Source organism: Panthera tigris, chromosome X (assembly GCF_018350195.1).
Source record: "Panthera tigris isolate Pti1 chromosome X, P.tigris_Pti1_mat1.1, whole genome shotgun sequence".
In the NCBI taxonomy this organism is placed as follows: Eukaryota; Metazoa; Chordata; class Mammalia; order Carnivora; family Felidae; genus Panthera; species Panthera tigris.
In genome coordinates, this window is record NC_056677.1 from 1,031,976 (window position 1) to 1,051,029 (window position 19,054).

The 19,054-nt window shown below is 45.5% G+C and overlaps 1 protein-coding gene across 1 annotated transcript in view; it reads left to right on the forward strand.

Annotated features, from left to right (window-relative positions):
* Positions 1–18,388, forward strand: part of ASMT (acetylserotonin O-methyltransferase) — a 38,565-nt gene extending 20,177 nt beyond the window's left edge. Inside the window, exons 5-11 of the mRNA XM_042975210.1 lie at positions 12,121–12,295; positions 12,985–13,114; positions 15,352–15,420; positions 16,300–16,418; positions 17,027–17,167; positions 17,600–17,722; positions 18,156–18,388. Of these exons, the coding sequence (XP_042831144.1) occupies positions 12,121–12,295; positions 12,985–13,114; positions 15,352–15,420; positions 16,300–16,418; positions 17,027–17,167; positions 17,600–17,722; positions 18,156–18,388 (990 nt within the window). The remainder of the gene's footprint in view (positions 1–12,120; positions 12,296–12,984; positions 13,115–15,351; positions 15,421–16,299; positions 16,419–17,026; positions 17,168–17,599; positions 17,723–18,155) is intronic.
* The last annotated feature ends 666 nt before the right edge of the window (positions 18,389–19,054 follow it).

Here is a 19,054-nt window from a genome sequence, read left to right on the forward strand (position 1 = left end):
GGAGATTTATCACAGTCTTAGCACAGGGAGAGTTGACACAATAACCTTAGTACAGGAAGAGTTAACACCACCTTAGTATAGGGAGAGTTAATACAAACTTAGTACAGGGAGAGTTAAAACAACAACCTAGTACAGGGGTAGTTAACACAACCTGGGTACAGGGAGAGTTAACAGAACCTTAGTACAGGGAGAGTTAACACAACAACCTAGCACAGGGAGAGTTAACACATCCTTCGCAGTGAGGGTTAACACAAAGTTAGCACAAAGAGACTTAACACAACGTTAGCAAAGAGAGTTAGCACAACATTTGTGCAAGAAGACTTAACACAACAACCTTTGTACAGGGAGAGTTAACGCAACAACTTCAGACAGAGAGTTAACAGAATCTTAGTTCAAGGAGAGTCAACACAACCTTAGTACAGGGAGTTAACACAACAACCTCAGTACAGGGTGAGTTAACACAACTTTAGTACAGGGAGAGTTAAGACAACAACCTTAGTCCAGGGAGAGTTAACACAACCTTAGTACAGGGAGAGTTAACAGAACAACTTTTGTAAAGGGAGAGTTAACACAACCTGAGTACAGGGAGAATTAACACAACCTTAGTACAGGGAGAGTTAACACAACAACCTCAGTCCAGGGAGAGTTAACACAACCTTAGTACAGGGAGAGTTAACACAACAACCTTAGTACAGGGAGAGTTAAAACACCTTAGCACAAGGAGAGTTAAAAGAAACTTAGCACAGAGGGAGTTAACAAAACTAAACAATGAGGGAGTGAAGACAACATTTGTACATGGAGATCTAACACAACATGCTTTGCATAGGGAGAGGTAACATAACTTTCGTACAGGGAGAGTTAAGACAACAAGCTTCATACAGGAATGAGTTAACACAACCTTAGTACAGGGAGAGTTAACACAACCACCTTAGTACAGGGAGCGTTAACACAAACTTAGTAAAGAGATGGTTAACACAATCTTAGTACAGGGAGAGTTAACACAACAACCTTAGCACAGGGAGAGTTAACACAATAACCTTAGCACAGGGAGAGTTAACATAACAACCTTAGTACAAGGAGAGTTTAAACAGCCTTAGCACAGGAAGAGTTAACACAAATTTAGCACAGAGAGAGTTAACACAACCTAAGCAATGAGAGAGTTAGCACATAGTTTTTACAGGGAGGCTTAACACAACAACCTTCGTACAGGGAGAGTTAACACAACATTTGTACAGGGAGCATTAAGAAAATAAGCTTCATACAGAGAGAGTTAACACGACCTTAGTACAGGGAGAGTTTACAGAACCTTAGTACAGGGAGAGATAACACAACCTTATTACTGGGAGAGTTAACACAACCTTGGTATAGGGAGATTTAAGACAACAACCTTTGTACAGGGAGAGTTAACAAAACCTTCGTACACGGAGAGATAAGACAACAAGCTTCATACACGGAGATTTAACACAACCTTAGTACAAGCAGAGTTATCACAACCTTAGCACAGGGAGAGTTAACACAACAACCTTAGTACAGGGAGAGTTAATACAACCTTAGTACTTGGAGAGTTAACACAACAACCTTAATATAGGGGTAGTTAACACAACCTGAGTACAGGGAGAGTTAACACAACCTTAGCACAGGGAGAGTTAACACAAAGTTACCAGAGAGTTAACACAACCTTAGCAGAGAGAGAGTTAGCACAACATTTGTTCAAGGAGACCTAACACAACAACCTTCATACAGAGAGATTCAACACAACCTTAGTACAGGGAGACTTAACACAACCTTCATACAGAAAGACCTAACCCAACAACCTTAGTAAAGGGAGAGTTAACACAACCTGAGGACTGGCAGAGTTAACACAACCTTAATACAGGGACAGTTAACACATGGTTAGTACAGGGAGACTTAACACAACAACCTTAGTACAGGGATAGTTAACACAACCTAATACAGGGAGAGTTAACACAACCTTTGTGCAGGGATACTTTACACAACAACCTTTGTACAGGGAGAGTTAAGACATCAAGCTTCATACAAGGAGAGTTAACACAATCTTAGTACAGGGAGAGTTAACACAACAACCTTATTCCAGGGAGAGTTAACACAACATTTGTACAGGGATAGTTAACACAATCTAGTACAGGGAGAGTTAACACATAACCTTAACACAGGGAGAGCTAACACAACCTTAGTACAGGGAGAGTTAACACAACCTTAGTACCAGGAGGGTTAACACAACCTTAGTACAGGGAGAGTCAACACAACAAACTTAGTACAGGGAGAGTTAACATAACCTTAGTACAGGGAGTGTTAATACAACTTTAGTACATGGAGAGTTAACAGAACCCTTGTTCTGGGAGACTTAACACAACAACCTTCATACAGGGAGAGTTAACACTACCTTAGTACAGGGAGAGTTAACACAACAACCTTAGTTCAGGGAGAGTTAAGACATCCTTAGCACAGATAGAATTAACACAACCTTAGCACAGAGAGTGTTAACACAACCTTTGTACGGGGAGAATTAACACAACAACCTTCTAACAGGGAAACTTAACACAACCTCCATACAGGGAGGGTTAAGACAAGAAGCTTCATAGATGGAGAGTTAACACAACCTTAGTACACAACAACTTTAGCACAGGGAAAGTTAACACAAACTTAGCACAGAGAGTGTTAACACAACCTATGCAATGAAAGAGTTAACACAACATTTGTACAGGGAGAGTTAACGCAACAACCTTCATACAGGGAGACTTACCACAACCTTTGTACAGGAAGATATAACACAACAACCTTCATAAAGGGAGACTTAACACAACCTGAGTCCTGGGGGAGTTAACACATGGTTAGTACAGGGAGACAAACACAACAACCTTAGTACAGGGATAGTTAACACAACCTTTGTACCCGGAGACTTTACACAACAACCTTCGTACAGGGAGAGTTAAGGCATCAAGCCTCATACAGGGAGAGTTAACAGAACATTAGACAGGGAGAGTTAACACAACCTTAGTACAGGGAGAGTTAACAGCACCTTAGTACTGGGAGAGTTAATAGAACCTTAGCACAGGGAGAATTAACACAACCTTACTATAGGGAGAGTTAACACAACCTTAGTACTGGTGGAGTTAGCACAACCTTAGTACAGGTGGAGTTAAAAACAACAATTTTATGGGGAGAGTTAACATAACCTTAGTACAGGGAGAGTTAACACAACAACCTTATTTCAGGAGAATTCACACAGTCTTAGCACAGAGAGAGTTAACACAACCTTTGTACTGGGACTTAACACAACAACCTTCATACAGGGAGAGTTAACACAACCTTCAGACAGGGAGAGTTAAGACAACAAGCTTCATACAGGGTGATTTAACACAACCTTAGTACAGGGAGAGTTAACACAACCTTAGTACAGGGAGAGTAAACACAATCTTTGTACAGGGAGACTTAACATTCTTCATACAGGGAGAATTAACACAACAAGCTTAGTACAGTGAGAGTTAACACAACACCTTCGTACAGGGTGATTTAACACAACCCTAGACGGGGAGTTAACACAACCTTGGTACAGGAAGAGTTAACATAACCTTTGTACAGGTAGACTTAACACAACAGCCTTCGTACAGGGAGAGTTAACACAACTTTCATACAGGGAGTTAACACAACAACCTTAGTACAGGGAGAGTTAACATAAGTACAGGGAGAATTAACACAATCTTAGTACAGGGAGAGTTAACACAACAACCTTCTTACAGGGAGCGTTAACACCACCTTAGTACAGTGTGAGTTAACACAACAAACTTAGTACAGGGAGAGTTAACACACCAACATTAGTAAACGGAGAATTAACACAACAATCTTAGTACAGGGAGAGTTAAAACAACCTTAGCACACAGAGATTTAACACAAACTTAGCACAGAGAGATTTAATACAACCTAAGCAATGAGAGAGTTAACAAAACATTTGTATAGGTAGACTTCACACAACAATCTTAGTACAGGGAGAGTTAACACAACCTTAGCACAGGGAGAGTTAACACAACATTTGTACAGGGATAGTTAACACAATCTAGCACATGGAGAGCTAACACAACAACTTTAGTACAGAAAGAGCTAACACAACCTTCGTACAGGGAGAGTTAAAGACAATAAGGTTCATACAGGGAGAGTTAACACAACAACCTTAGTACAAGGAGAGTTAACATAACCTTAGTATAGGGAGAGTTAACACAATTTTAGTACAGGGAGTGTTAACACAACCTTCGTACCGGGAGAGTTAACACAACCTTAGTACAGAGAGTTCACACAACCTTAGTACAGGGAGAGTTAACACAACAACCTTTGTACAGGGAGAGTTACCACAACCTTTGTACAATTTTAGTACACAATTTTAGTACAGGGAGAATTAACACAACTTTAGTACATGGAGTGTTAGCACAACCTTCGTACAGGGAGAGTTAAGGGATCAAGCTTCATACAGGAAGAGTTAACAGAACATTAGATGGGGAGAGTTAATACAACATTAGTACAGGGAGAGTTAACAGAAAATTAGTACTGGGAGAGTTAACAGAACCTTAGTATGGGGAGAGTTAACACAGCAACCTTAGTATAGGGAGAGTTAACGCAACCTTAGTACAGGGAGATTTAACACAACCTTAGTACAGGTGGAGTTAAAAAAACAACCATTTTATGGGGAGAGTTAACACAACCTTTTTACAGGGAGAGTTAACACAGCAACACTCTTACAGGGAGACTTAATAAAACAACCTTAATACAGGGAGAGTTAACACAACAACCTTATTTCAGGGAGAATTCACACAATCTTAGCACAGAGAGAGTTAACACAACCTTTGTACTGGGACTTAACACAACAACCTTCATACAGGGAGAGTTAACACAACCTTCAGACAGGGAGAGTTAAGACAACAAGCTTCATACAGGGTGATTTAACACAACCTTAGTACAGGGAGAGTTAACACAATCTTTGTACAGGGAGACTTAACACAACATTCTTCATACAGGGAGAATTAACACAAGCTTAGTACAGTGAGAGTTAACACAACACCTTCGTACAGGGTGAGTTAACACAACCCTAGACAGGGAGAGTTAACACAACCTTGGTACAGGAAGAGTTAACATAACCTTTGTACAGGTAGACTTAACACAACAACCTTCGTACAGGGAGAGTTAACACAACTTTCGTACAGGGAGTTAACAACTTTAGTACAGGGAGAGTTAACATAAGTACAAGGAGAATTAACACAATCTTAGTACAGGGAGAGTTAACACAACCTTCATACAGGGAGCATTAACACCACCTTAGTACAGTGTGAGTTAACACAACAAACTTAGTACAGGGCGAGTTAACACACCAACCTTAGTAAAGGGAGAATTAACACAACAATCTTAGTACAGGGATAGTTAACACAACCTTTGTATCTGGAGACTTTACACAACAACCTTTGTATAGGGAGAGTTAAGGCATCAAGCTTCATACAGGGAGAGTTAATAGAACATTAGACAGGGAGAGTTAACACAACCTTAGTACAGGGAGAGTTAACAGCACCTTAGTACTGGGAGAGTTAATAGAACCTTAGTACAGGGAGAGTTAACACAACAACCTTATTTCAGGGAGAATTCACACAATCTTAGCACAGAGAGAGTTAACACAACCTTAGCACACGGAGATTTAACACAAACTTAGCACAGAGAGATTTAATACAACCTAAGCAATGAGAGAGTTAACACAACATTTGTATAGGTAGACTTAACACAACAATCTTAGTACAGGGAGAGTTAACACAACCTTAGCACAGGGAGAGTTAACACAACATTTGTACAGGGATAGTTAACACAATCTAGTACAGGGAGAGTTAACACAACAACCTTAGTACAGGGAGAGTTAACACAACCTTAGTACAGCGAGATTTAACGCAACAACCTTAGCACAGGGATAGTTAACACAACCTTAGTAGAAGGAGAGTTAACAAAATCTTAGTACAGGGAGAGTTAACACAACAACCTTAGTACAGGGAGAGTTAAGGCCACCTTAGTACAGGGGGAAATAACACAACCTTAGTACAGGGAGACTTAACACAACATCCTTCACATAGGGAGTATTAACACAAGATTAGTACAGGGAGATTTTACACAACCTTAGTACAGGGAGAGTTAACACAACAACTGTAGTACGGGGAGAGTTAAAACAACCCTAGCACAGAGGGAGTTAACACAACCTAAGCAATGAGAGAGTTAACACATTTGTACAGGGAGACTTAACACAACAACCTTCGTACAGGGAGAGTTAACACAACCTTAGTACAGGGAGAGTTAGCACAACAACCTTCATACAGGGAGAATTAATACAACCACCTTTGTACAGGGAGAGTTAGCACAACAATCTTTGTACAGGGAGAGTTAACAAAATCTTAGTACAGGGGGAGTTAACACAACAACATTCGTACAGGGAGACTTAACACATCCTTTTTATAGGGAGAGTTAAGACAACAAGATTCATATAGGGAGAGTTAACACAACGTTAGTCCAGGGAGAGTTAACAGCACCTTAGTACAGTGAGAGTTAACACAGCAATCTTAGTAAAGGGAGAGTTAACACAATCTCATACAGGGAGAGTTAACACAACAACCTTTTTACAGGGAGAGTTAACACAACCATTTTACAGGGAGAGTTAACACAACCATTTTACAGGGAGAGTTAACACAGCAACCTTCATAGAGGGAGACTTAACACAACAACCTTCAAACAGGAAGAGTTAACATCACTTCAGTACAGGGAGAGTTAACACGACAACATTAGTTCAGGGAGAGTTAACACAACCTTAGCACAAAGAGAATTAACACAACCTTAGCTCAGAGAGAGTTAAGACAAGCTTTGTATGTGGAGACTTAACACGGCAACCTTCGTACAGGGAGAGTTAACACAACCTTCGTACAGGGAGAGGTAAGACAACAAGCTTCATGCAGGGTGATTCAACACAACCTTTGTACATGGAGAGCTAACACAACAACCTTAGTACAGCAAGAGCTAACACAGCCTTCGTACAGGGAGAGTTAAGACAGTAAGGTTCATACAGGGAGAGTTAACACAACAACCTTAGTAGAAGGAGAGTTAACATAACCTTAGTATAGGGAGAGTTAACACAATTTTAGTACAGGGAGTGTTAATACATCCTTTGTACAGGGAGAGTTAACATAATCTTAGTACAGGGAGAGTTAACACAATGTTAGTGCAGGGAGAGTTAACACAATCTTTGTAGGGGGAGAGTTAACACAACCTTAGTACAGAGAGTTAACACAACAACCTTTGTACAGGGAGAGTTACCACAACCTTTGTACAATTTTAATACACAATTTTAGTACAGGGAGAATTAACACAACCTTAGTACATGGAGTGTTAACACAACCTTCGTACAGGGAGAGTTAACACAACAACCTTCTTACAGGAAGAGTTAACATAACCTTAGTATAGGGAGAGTTAACACAATTTTAGTACAAGGAGAGTTAAGATAACCTTAGTATAGGGAGAGTTAACACAACCTTAGTACAGAGAGTTCACACAACCTTAGTACAGGGAGAGTTAATACAACAACCTTTGTACAGGGAGAGTTACCACAACCTTTGTACAATTTTAGTACACAATTTTAGTACAGGGAGAATTAACACAACTTTAGTACATGGAGTGTTAGCACAACCTTCGTACAGGGAGAGTTAACACAACAACCTTCTTACAGGGAGCGTTAACACCACCTTAGTACAGTGTGAGTTAACACAACAAACTTAGTACAGGGAGAGTTAAAACAACCTTAGCACACAGAGATTTAACACAAACTTAGCACAGAGAGATTTAATACAACCTAAGCAATGAGAGAGTTAACAAAACATTTGTATAGGTAGACTTCACACAACAATCTTAGTACAGGGAGAGTTAACACAACCTTAGCACAGGGAGAGTTAACACATTTGTACAGGGATAGTTAACACAATCTAGTACATGGAGAGCTAACACAACAACTTTAGTACAGCAAGAGCTAACACAACCTTCGTACAGGGAGAGTTAAAGACAATAAGGTTCATACAGGGAGAGTTAACACAACAACCTTAGTACAAGGAGAGTTAACATAACCTTAGTATAGGGAGAGTTAACACAATTTTAGTACAGGGAGTGTTAACACAACCTTCGTACCGGGAGAGTTAACACAACCTTAGTACAGAGAGTTCACACAACCTGAGTACAGGGAGAGTTAATACAACAACCTTTGTACAGGGAGAGTTACCACAACCTTTGTACAATTTTAGTACACAATTTTAGTACAGGGAGAATTAACACAACCTTAGTACATGGAGTGTTAACACAACCTTCGTACAGGGAGAGTTACCACAACAACCTTAGTACAGGGGGAGTTAAGACAACCTTCGTACAGGACTAGTTAACACAACCTTAGTAGAATACCAAGTAATGAAAGGGTGACAACAGGTGACACAATCTTAAATAAGAGGCGGTGTGACTATAACAGAGCACTAACCGTACAAAGTCGCGCAGATTTAGTATGATTTTAACGGGATTTTATAGATAGAGCTTGTCGATAAATGGATAGAACTTTACCCCCAGGAGCCTCTTGGCAGTGTCTGGGCACGTTTTTGATTGTCACAGCCGGGATGGGGGCGCCCCTGGCCTGTGGCAGGTGGAGACCAGAGACGTTGCTCATCGCCCTACGGTGCACAGCACGCCCGGTCCCAGAGGGTCTTCGGCCCCCGATGTCCGCCGTGCTGAGGCCCGGAAGCCCTGGCTTCACGCACAACAGTTGGTAGGACCCTCATCACAGGGTACGAGGTAACACAGCATGACGACAGGCCCCGGTCCCCTCGGCCGCGGGCCTCTTTGGGGCTGTGCAGTGAGCTCAGTGCGGGAGGAAACTGTAGCCTCGACGCTCGACTTGGACGCAGGCGGACCTACCGCTATTCGCGTCCTGGCACGTGTGGAGCCGGCGCTCGTCATCCGTGTGCGGTGACCATGCTGTGGGTGGCGCCTGTCTCCAAGGGCCATGTGCCCACGTGGGACGTGAGTGGCCACTGTCAGCGAGGTCGCCCCGGCCCTGCACCCATGCGAGACACTGTGCAAGAGGGAAAGCACAACGCGGCGATGATTTGCCGGTTCCTGGAAGACTTTGCGCATCCCTTGCAGGCACGAGCTGTGAAGGTCCCCAGACGGAGCCGTGGGCACAACACAAGCGACAGGCGTCGCGGCCCTGAGGCCCCCTTGCAGGGAAGGTCGCTGCTGAGAGTCGGGACGCAAAGGGTGAAGCTTCCTTCTGACGCTGTGTCTTTGCCAGGACGGGTCCCAGGCCGTTTCTTTGCGGGGCGATGCTGTTCCGGGCCCGACGGCGGGGCAGGCGGGGGGCGGATTATTGAGCATCTTGTGGAGCCAGACGGGGTGGGGTGGGGGGGGGGGGACGGCGGGAGGCGGTACCCCAGAGCCGCTCGGGCGCCCCCTTGCGGGCTGCCCCGCCGCTGGAGGGGCTCGTCGCGCCCTGCTTGCTCCGGGCCGCCCTCCGCCCAGCCCTGGCCCTCACCCGCCCTGAGGACCAGCCCGTCCGCTGGATGGCGACACCCTGGACAGCTGGTCGACCCCACAGCGCACCCCCCACCCCCCCCCCCAGCGGCACGAACAGGTGCTCCCCGAGTGCACAGTGGAAGCGTGTTCGTATTTGGTTTGGTTTGGTTTCGTTTTCTGTTTTATCTTGTTTTATTCTATTTTATTTTACTTTATTTTATTTTATTTTATTTTATTTTATTTTTTGTTTTATTTTATTTTTTGTTTTATTTTACTTTATTTTTTGTTTTATTTTGTTTTATCTTTTGTTTTATATTGTTTTATTTCCTTTTGTTTTATTTTATTTTTTGTTTTATTTCGTTTTGTTTTGTTTTATTTTCTTTTGTTTTATTTTATTTTTTGTTTTATTTTATTTTGTTTTGTTTTATTTTATTTTGTTTTATTTTATTTTGTTTCGTTTTGCTGTTTTATTTTGTTTTATTTATTTTATTTTATTTCATTTCATTTCATTACATTTTAGTTTATGTTATTTTGTTTCATTTTGTTTTGTTTATTTCATTTCATTTCATTTTACTTTATTTCATTTCATTGTATTTTGTTTTGTTTTATTTTATTTCATTTATATTATTTTATTATATTTCATTTCATTATATTTTATGTTATTTTGTTTTGTTTTCTTATGTTTTATTTTATTTTATTTATTTTATTATATTTCCTTTCATTATATTTTATTTTGTTTTGTTTTGCTTTGTTTTATTTTATTTCATTACATTTCATTTTATTTTATTTCATTTTATTCTATTCTATTTTACTTTATTTTGTTTTGTTTTGTTTTATTTCGTTCCATTTTATTTTATTTTGTTTTCTTATATTTTATTTTATTACACTTTAGTTCATTTTATTTTATTTTATTTTATTTTATTTATTTATTTTATTTTATTCTAATTTATTTTTCCTGTTCCTTATTTTGTATTTAAATTTAACTTAATTTTTTCTTTTCCTGATTTCATCTTACTTTATTTTATATTTTAATGAGTTTTATTTATTTATTTTTAATTTTTTTTAATGTTTATTTATTTTTGAGACAGAGTGCGAGTCAGGGAGGGGCAGAGAGACAGGGAGACGCAGAATCTGAAGCAGGTTCCAAGCTCTGAGCTGTCAGCACAGAGCCCGACATGGGGCTTGAACTCACGAACCGCGAGATTGTGACCTGAGCCAAAGTTGGACGCTTAACCGACTGAGCCACCCAGGCGCCCCTTTTTTTTTAATTAAAAAAAATTTTTTTTTAATTTTTTTTTTAATGTTTATTTATTTTTGACACAGAGAGAGAGAGAGAGCATGAACAGGGGAGGAGCAGAGAGAGAGGGAGACACAGAATCTGAAACAGGCTCCAGGCTCTGAGCTGTCAGCACAGAGCCCGACGCGGGGCTCAAACTCATGGACCGTGAGATCATGACCTGAGCCGAAGTCGGATGCTTAACCGACCAAGCCACCCAGGCGCCCCTAAAAAAATTTTTAATGTTTATTTATTTTTGAGACAGAGGGAGACAAAGCCTGAGTGTAATTTTTTATTTTATTTATTTGTTTCACGTACTAGATTCTGTTCTGTTTAAAATACTTATTTATTCAAATTTTATTTATTTTATTTGTTTTATGTACTCTACTCAAATATTTAAATACCTTAGTATTTAAAATATTAATTTAACATATTCAAACATTTGTTTAAGTTCTGTTTAAACACTTTTTTGTTTTCAATTTAAAAAATTAACTGGAGGTTTCGATTTAAAATTTAATTTGACAATGTTATTGTTTTTATTTAAAAAATTTTTTTTAATTTTTAATTTTTTTGAAAATGTTATTGTTTTAAAATAGAAATACCACAAAGTTCACTGTTTTAATTGTTTTGCATGCACAGATCAGTGGCTCTGAGCCCATTCACTGTTTTGCACTTATCATCACCATCATCTCCAGAACTTTCCATCTTCCCAAACTGAAGCTGTGTCCCCATGAACCACTGACTCCCCGTCCCCGTCCCAGCCCCTGTCTCCACCATCTACTCTCTGTCTCTGCGGATGTGTCTTGTTTAGAGACGCCATATACGTGGGATCACACAGGATCTGTCCTGTGTCTGGCTTGTGTCACTGAGCCTCACGTCCCCAAAGTCCACCCACGTTGTAGCAGGTGCAGAACGTCCTTCCTTTTCAAGCCTGCATAACAGTCCACTGTGTGCATGGACCACAGTCTGCTCATCCTTCCATCCATCCATGGACACTTGGTTCTTCCACATCTTGGCTCCCGTGGATAACGCTCCGGTGAGCACAGATCCACAAGTGCCTTTTCCAAGGTCCACTTACAATTCCTTGGAGTCCACACGCAGAAGCAGAACTCCTGGTTTCCACAACCATTGTGTCTGAGTTTTTAAGGAACGGCCATAGCGTTCTCCATGGCAGCACTGTGCCCTCTGAAATCACATCCCTGCCTCCCCGCGCTTCTGTGAGTGTGGTCCCCAGGACGCTCGCTCACCGCTGGCCCCTTGTTTCCGAGGTTCTGTTTGCCGCCTGTGAGCTGGGTGTGTTTGACCTCCTCTCCGAGGCCCCGGAGCCCCTGGGCTCAGCGGCAGTGGCTGTGCGTCTGGGCACCAGCTCCCATGGGACACAGCTCCTGCTGGACACCTGTGTGTCCCTGAAGCTGCTTCAGGTGGAGACGAGCAGAGGAAAAGGTAAGCCGGCTTGGCATTTCAATACATACGTGGCACAGTTTTCCCGTGAGGAACCAGAGAATAAGTATTTCCAGCCGTGTAGGACATGTTGAAGCAGCTTTGGGCTCAAGGAGGCTTTATGTAAATGAGTGGGCGTGCCTGGGTTTCAATAAAACTTTATTTACACACACAAGCAGTGGGCCACATTTACTGCCCAGGCTGTACTTTGCTGACCGCATTCTAGGGGTCTCCAAGGGCTGGTCCATGCATTGCTACCCTCACGAGTTATCCAGTGAGCAAGTGAAAAATGGGGGGAAATCGCCCACAAGGGAGTAATTCTCAATCGAACTAAATCTATCCCGTTAAAGAGTTGCCATTCGATATGACGTTATATGCTTATTTTGGTGTTGAGATGGCTTCTCTCTTATGAAATGTGGTGATGGTGGGTTCTGTTTTGCTTTTAATGTCCTTACTTGGCAAAATTCAAGATTTTAGCTGTATGTTGCTCGTTCTGTCCATTTTTAGGATGCTAGATTCGTGAACCCTGGTTCCCAGGACAGGAGAGAAGGACGCACGCTCAGGGATTGGCACTTTACAGACGTGCAGGGAGGGGGTAGCTCGCAGCCGGGACTTGTCTCAAGGCTGCACGGTGGCCTCTGGGCACATGACATTGACTTAGAATCCAACCTATTCTTTGTGTTTCTTTGCAGCTTTATATCAAAACACAGAGCTCTCCAGCACCTACCTGGTCAGGGCCAGTCCCAAGTACCAGGGCAACATGCTTCTGTACCTGGCCAGGACGACGTACCTGTGCTGGGGCCACCTGGCCCAGGCCGTGAGGTGGGTGAGGGGTTGGCGGCGTGGACGGGGCCCCAGGGTTCCCTGCAGGCTGGTTTCAGGGCATCTGTGCAGTTGAACTTCCAGGTTTCTCTTAGAATCAAATGCAACCCTGCTGGGTCTGGGGTCCAGAGCAGGTGTGAGAAACCCCCTGGTCCTGACCAACATAATTCACGTAGTGCTAATCTGTCCTGATGACAAGTCCTTGACCTTCAGTGGTGCCCAGGGAAAGGGCCTTGGGCTGGGGAAGCAAAGTGGGGAAGGGGGTGTACAATAAGATACTGCTCCCACAACTATTCTTGGGGTTGGCACTGGGGGCGTCTGTGGCTGGACCAGAGTCTGAGGTGAGGCGTCCTGGGCTGTGCAGGGAGTTGAGCAGTGTCCCTGGTCTTCTCCCACCATGTGTTGGTACAATCATTCCAATTATGATAATAAAAAAAATGTCCCGACATTTCAAGTGCCTCTTGGGGACAGAATCACCTGCAAGTGGAAACTGCTGAAATAGACAGATGGGTGGGTAGGTGGGTAGATAATAGATACATAGATGGGTGGATGGATAGCTAGATACATCGATATGATGGATCATGGATAGATATAGGGATGGATAGATAGATAGATAGATAGATAGATAGATAGATAGATAGATATGATGTATGGGTGGATGGATGGATAGATAGATAGATAGATAGATAGATAGATAGATAGATAGACAGATAGACAGACAGACATGATGGATGGATGGGTAGAAGGATGGATGGATAGATAGATAGATAGATAGATAGATAGATAGATAGATAGACATGATGGATGGATGGGTAGAAGGATGGGTGGATGGATAGATAGATAGATAGATAGATAGATAGATAGATAGATGTGATGGATGGATGGGTAGATGGATGGATGGATAGATGATAGATAGATAGATAGATAGATAGATAGATAGATAGATAGATATAATGGATGGGTGAATGGATGGATGGATAGGTGGATGGATGGATAGATAGATAGATAGATAGATAGATAGATATGATGTATGCGTAGATGGATGGATGGATGGATAGATAGATAGATAGATAGATAGATAGATAGATATGATGTATGGGTAGATGGATGGATGGATAGATAGATAGATAGATAGATAGATAGATTGATAGACAGACATGATGGATGGATGGGTAGAAGGATGGATGGATGGATAGATAGATACATAGATACATAGATATGATGTATGGGTACATGGATGGATAGATAGATAGATAGATAGATAGATAGATAGATAGATATGATGGATGGATGGGTAGAAGGATGGATGGATGGATAGATAGATAGATAGATAGATAGATAGACAGATGATAGATAGATAGATAGATAGATAGATAGACAGATGATAGATAGATAGATAGATAGATAGATAGATAGACATGATGGATGGATGGGTAGAAGGATGGATGGATGGATAGATAGATACATAGATACATAGATACATAGATATGATATATGGGTGGATGGATGGATGGATAGATAGATAGACATCATGGATAGATGGGTAGATAGATAGACAGACAGACATGATGGATGGATGGATACATGGATGGATGGATAGATAGATAGATAGATAGATAGATAGATAGATAGATAGGTATGATGTATGGGTAGATGGATGGATGGATAGATCGATAGATAGATAGATGATAGATAGATATATAGACAGACATGATGGATGGATGGGTAGATGGATGGATGGATAGATGATAGACACATACATACATAGATACATACATATGATGGATGGATGCATGGATAGGGAGGTAGATCAATAGTAGATAGATATTGATAGATATTAATAGACAGATATTGATGAATAGGTATAGGTATGTGACAGATACTGATAGGCATTGGTAATAGCATAGCATGGGCCCTTCTGTCCCCAGATGGCAGCCGACAAGTCCTCTGGCCTCAGCATCGCCCAATCGCACATCACTTCCTGCTCCCTTTACATGGTCGTTAGATTCTGTCCTTCCTCGCTCACACGGCAAAGCCAGGCTACACGTGTGGCCTGTGGCCCTGGACATGCGTGTGTTCCGCACCCGAAGGGGGTCCGTGCCCACGTTTGGTCACTGAGTTCTGTCCCCTGTGCGTTCTGTCTGTGACGGGAGGTGGGAAGTTCGACCCCTTGTGTGTGCCTGCTGGTTTCCCCGACTGTGTCAGGCCCTGGGTGACTGCGTCCTGCCTGTTTGCAGGGACGGCAAGAACCGGTACCAGGAGGCGTTTGGGGTTCCCTCCGATGAGCTCTTCACGGCCATCTACAGGTAAGGCCCCACGTGGCCGCTTACAGGATGACGTTTACGTCACACATCCTCACGAGGTTGAATCCATGTTCCAACAGAGCCAAACAGAAGCAAGTTGATACTTAAAACAAAACAAAACAAAGCAAAAAAAAGCAGCCGACTTTGCTGCTGTGATGTCTGTGCTGGTGAGTTTCCTGAGCAGGTGGGAATCTGTCCGTCCCTTCACAGGGCTTGATGCCCAGCATCAGTGATGTGCAAAAATGAGGCACACTTTTTACTTGGGGCAGACTTACGCAGGTAGTGGGTTCCCTCCAGTCTGGACACGGGTGTGGTGTGGACGTGGGGTCTGGTGTTGAAGTTCTGAGCTGCTGATGCCCCAGTGGCTGTTTCCAGGGTTCCCGGGTGGCTAACGGCCGGGAAAGAAGGACAGGCAGGGGCTGGGAAGTCCTCTGGGCTGTGCCTCCGCTCCCCTCCTGTCCTTCCAAGACTCCTGCTTCTTTGGCCACCCTTGTCCCCATGTCCCCCGACTCTCGCTGTTTGGGCCACTGCCCGAGGGTGTGTGGACCCGATGACCTCTCACATGGGGTGTGGGACACCTTCCTGAGCTCCCTGAATTCAAACCAGCAGAACCCTGATTCTGGCAATGGGTCCCCATAGTGGCTTCCAGAGACCAAGGACCATGACATTCAGCCCCACAGCAGGTGACCTCAGGTGGGTTTGCTGGGCGGCCGAGCAGAGGCTCCCGACAGCACGTGCTGTCCGGGACGCGCACACGTCGACGCCCGCACGCGCGCCTTCCCGACCCGCCTGTGGCACACGGCTGGTTGCTCGGAGCCCTGCCTTGTCCGCGATGGGCGCACGGGCTGTGGCGTGGCCTTGAGCAGCCGGTTTTGCGTGCAGGTCGGAGGGCGAGCGTGTGCAGTTCATGCGCGGTCTGCAGGACGTCTGGAGCGTCAGCGGGAGAGCAGTGCTGCAGGCCTTCGACCTGTCTCCGTTCCGGCTCATCTGCGACGTCGGCGGTGAGCGGGGGCGCCACGCGCGGGACTGGGGCCCTGCGAGCCCGCGAGGCAATACGGTGGGAGTCCCACTGAGGGTCGGGGCGGAAGCGTCCCGTTCACGTGCACCTCTGGGGACGTCAGCTCCTCCCCGAGCACAACCTGCCCTCTGTGGCTCTGACCCGGGGCCTGCGGGCGGGACCCACAATCTGTGCTCCCAGGGACGCTGATCCCGCCCGTGCACGGGCCACGCAGGTGCAGACGCTGCCTGGCTCAGCGGGGCCGGAAAGTGGAGGGGGCGAGCTTCCCAGGTGCCTGCAGGTGCACGCAGAACACCGTCCGGGGCCTGGCCGGGGGGCTGTCCTGTCCACACAGGGTGCGGACGTGGGGCTCAGGTGAGGTCCAGGCGTTAGCAGCGAGGGTCTGCCGACCCTCTGTGCCTTTTGAGCAAACGCTCTTGCCCTCACCGCGGCGCGCTGTGTTCGCGTCCGAGCCCGCGTCACTGCGCACCAGCCCCCCGGGAGACGCAGGTTCTGGGGGCAGGTTGGAGGCTCGCCAGTTTGGGCCGAGCTGCCTGGGGTGTGGTCCCGGATGCATCGAGGGGCCCGTCGTCTGTCCCCGGTCACCTGCAGGCTGCTCCGGGGCTCTGGCCAAGGAGTACACGGCCCTGTACCCTGGGTGTCGGGTCACCGTCTTCGACACCCCCGATGTCGTGCGCGCGGCCAAGGAGCACTTCCCATTCCTGGAGGACGACCGCATCCGCTTCTGGGAAGGTGGGTTCGCCTGTGCTGTGCGTGTGCACGGGGACCCGGAGACGCGCCCCCAGGCCGCCCGGGACCTGTGAATCTTAGGCTTGGGACGCGATCCGGCCGTGCGGTCGATCCTCTACGGCCCAGGGCATCCGCGATGGGAGTCTCCGACCGGTTGGCTGGGGCGTCCTGAAATCCGTGCTTAGGGACCTGTGTGCTCGTGACCTTCGCAAAGAAGATGGAAATGAAAACCGTCCCGCGTCCGAAGGACGAAGGGACAGAGAGGGGCCCCAAACACCCTGCCGACTTTTCTGCACCAGGGCTGGGTTTTGGGGTCGCAGCTGGGAACCCCTGGGGACCGTGTGCCACGGCCCAGGTGACCTTGCCATGCTGGGTGTTGTTTTCGTCCGGCGGGGCTGTCGTGTGCTGACCCCAGGCCACCTGCCCGTGCCGCAGGAGATTTCTTCGAAGACCCCCTTCCAGAGGCAGAGCTCTACATCCTGGCGAGGGTCCTGCACGACTGGAGTGACGGGCGATGTGCCCGTTTGCTGGCGAGGATCCGTCGGGCCTGCAAACCAGGTAGCTCGTGGGGCCACGTGTCCGCACAGAGTGGGGACCCCGTTCAGGGGCCGTGTTGCCGCGGTCTGGTTTGGGTCAGGCCACTCATTGAACCCCCGCGGCGTGCATACCCGTCCTGTAACGCATCGCACCTCAACCCGCGGGAAGTCGAAGGCTCTCGTGGTGCACAGCTCTCTCCTGGTTGGACCCCCGTGTGGCCGGGCAGGGGTCACTTTGTGCACACGCTCTTCTCTTGCCTGGTGGAGACCTGGCTGGTGCCCGGGGGGGTCGGTCAGGGGGCGTCGGGTGCGGGCCCCGATGAGGACATAAGGCACCCAGGGCGGCAGGGGACTCAGAAGGGCTGGGGGCTTGGACAGGAGCCGGGGAGGAGGGGGGCGGTCCTCAGGCCGGCCCGTCCCTGTCCCTTGCTCACGGCCGCCTGTCCCCATGACAGGGGGTGCTGTCCTGGTGATTGAAAGCCTCCTGGACGCGGACGGCCGGGGCCCTCTGACCACACAGCTGTACTCGCTGAACATGCTCGTGCAGACAGAGGGCCGGGAGAGGACCCCTGCCCAGTACCTCGCGCTCCTGGGCCCTGCCGGCTTCCGGGACGTGCAGTACAGGAGGACCGGGGGCCTGTACGATGCCATTCTAGGCAGGACGGGGCTCCCTGCCGGCTGCAGCTAGCAGCCCGACCTGAGCACCCCCGAAAAGGGCGACCTCCGTGGGCTTCCTCGTTTGGGGGGCTTGACAAGGGACTGGGGGTCTCTGCTCACAGTTGTGGGATATGCATCGCTCTGTGGATTTTGCCTTGTTGTGTTTTGTTCTATTCTGTCCTATCCTATCCTGTATTCTGTTCGATTCTGTTTTATTCTAGTCTAGTCTAGTCTAGTCTAGTCTCTATTCTGTTATATACAATTCTATTCTGTCCTATCCTATCCTATCCTATCCTATCCTGTATTCTGTTCTGTTCTATTCTATTCTGTTCTATTCTAGTCTCTATTCTGTTATATACAAGTCTATTCTCTTCTCTTCTCTTCTCTTCTCTTCTCTTCTCTTCTCTTCTCTTCTCTTCTTTCTATTCGATCCTATCATATCCTGTATTCTGTTCTATTCTGTTCTGTTCTATTCTCTATTCTGTTATATCCAATTCTACTCTTCTATTCTATTCTACTCTATTCTACTCTGTTCTATTCTATTCTATTCTATTCTATTTCATTTCCAGCTTTCTGACACTATAATTGACAAAATTATACACGTTGAAGCTGTACAACGTGCTAATTTGATGTACACACACATTGTGCAGTGACAACCGAACTGAGCTAATTCACACACACACACACACACACACCC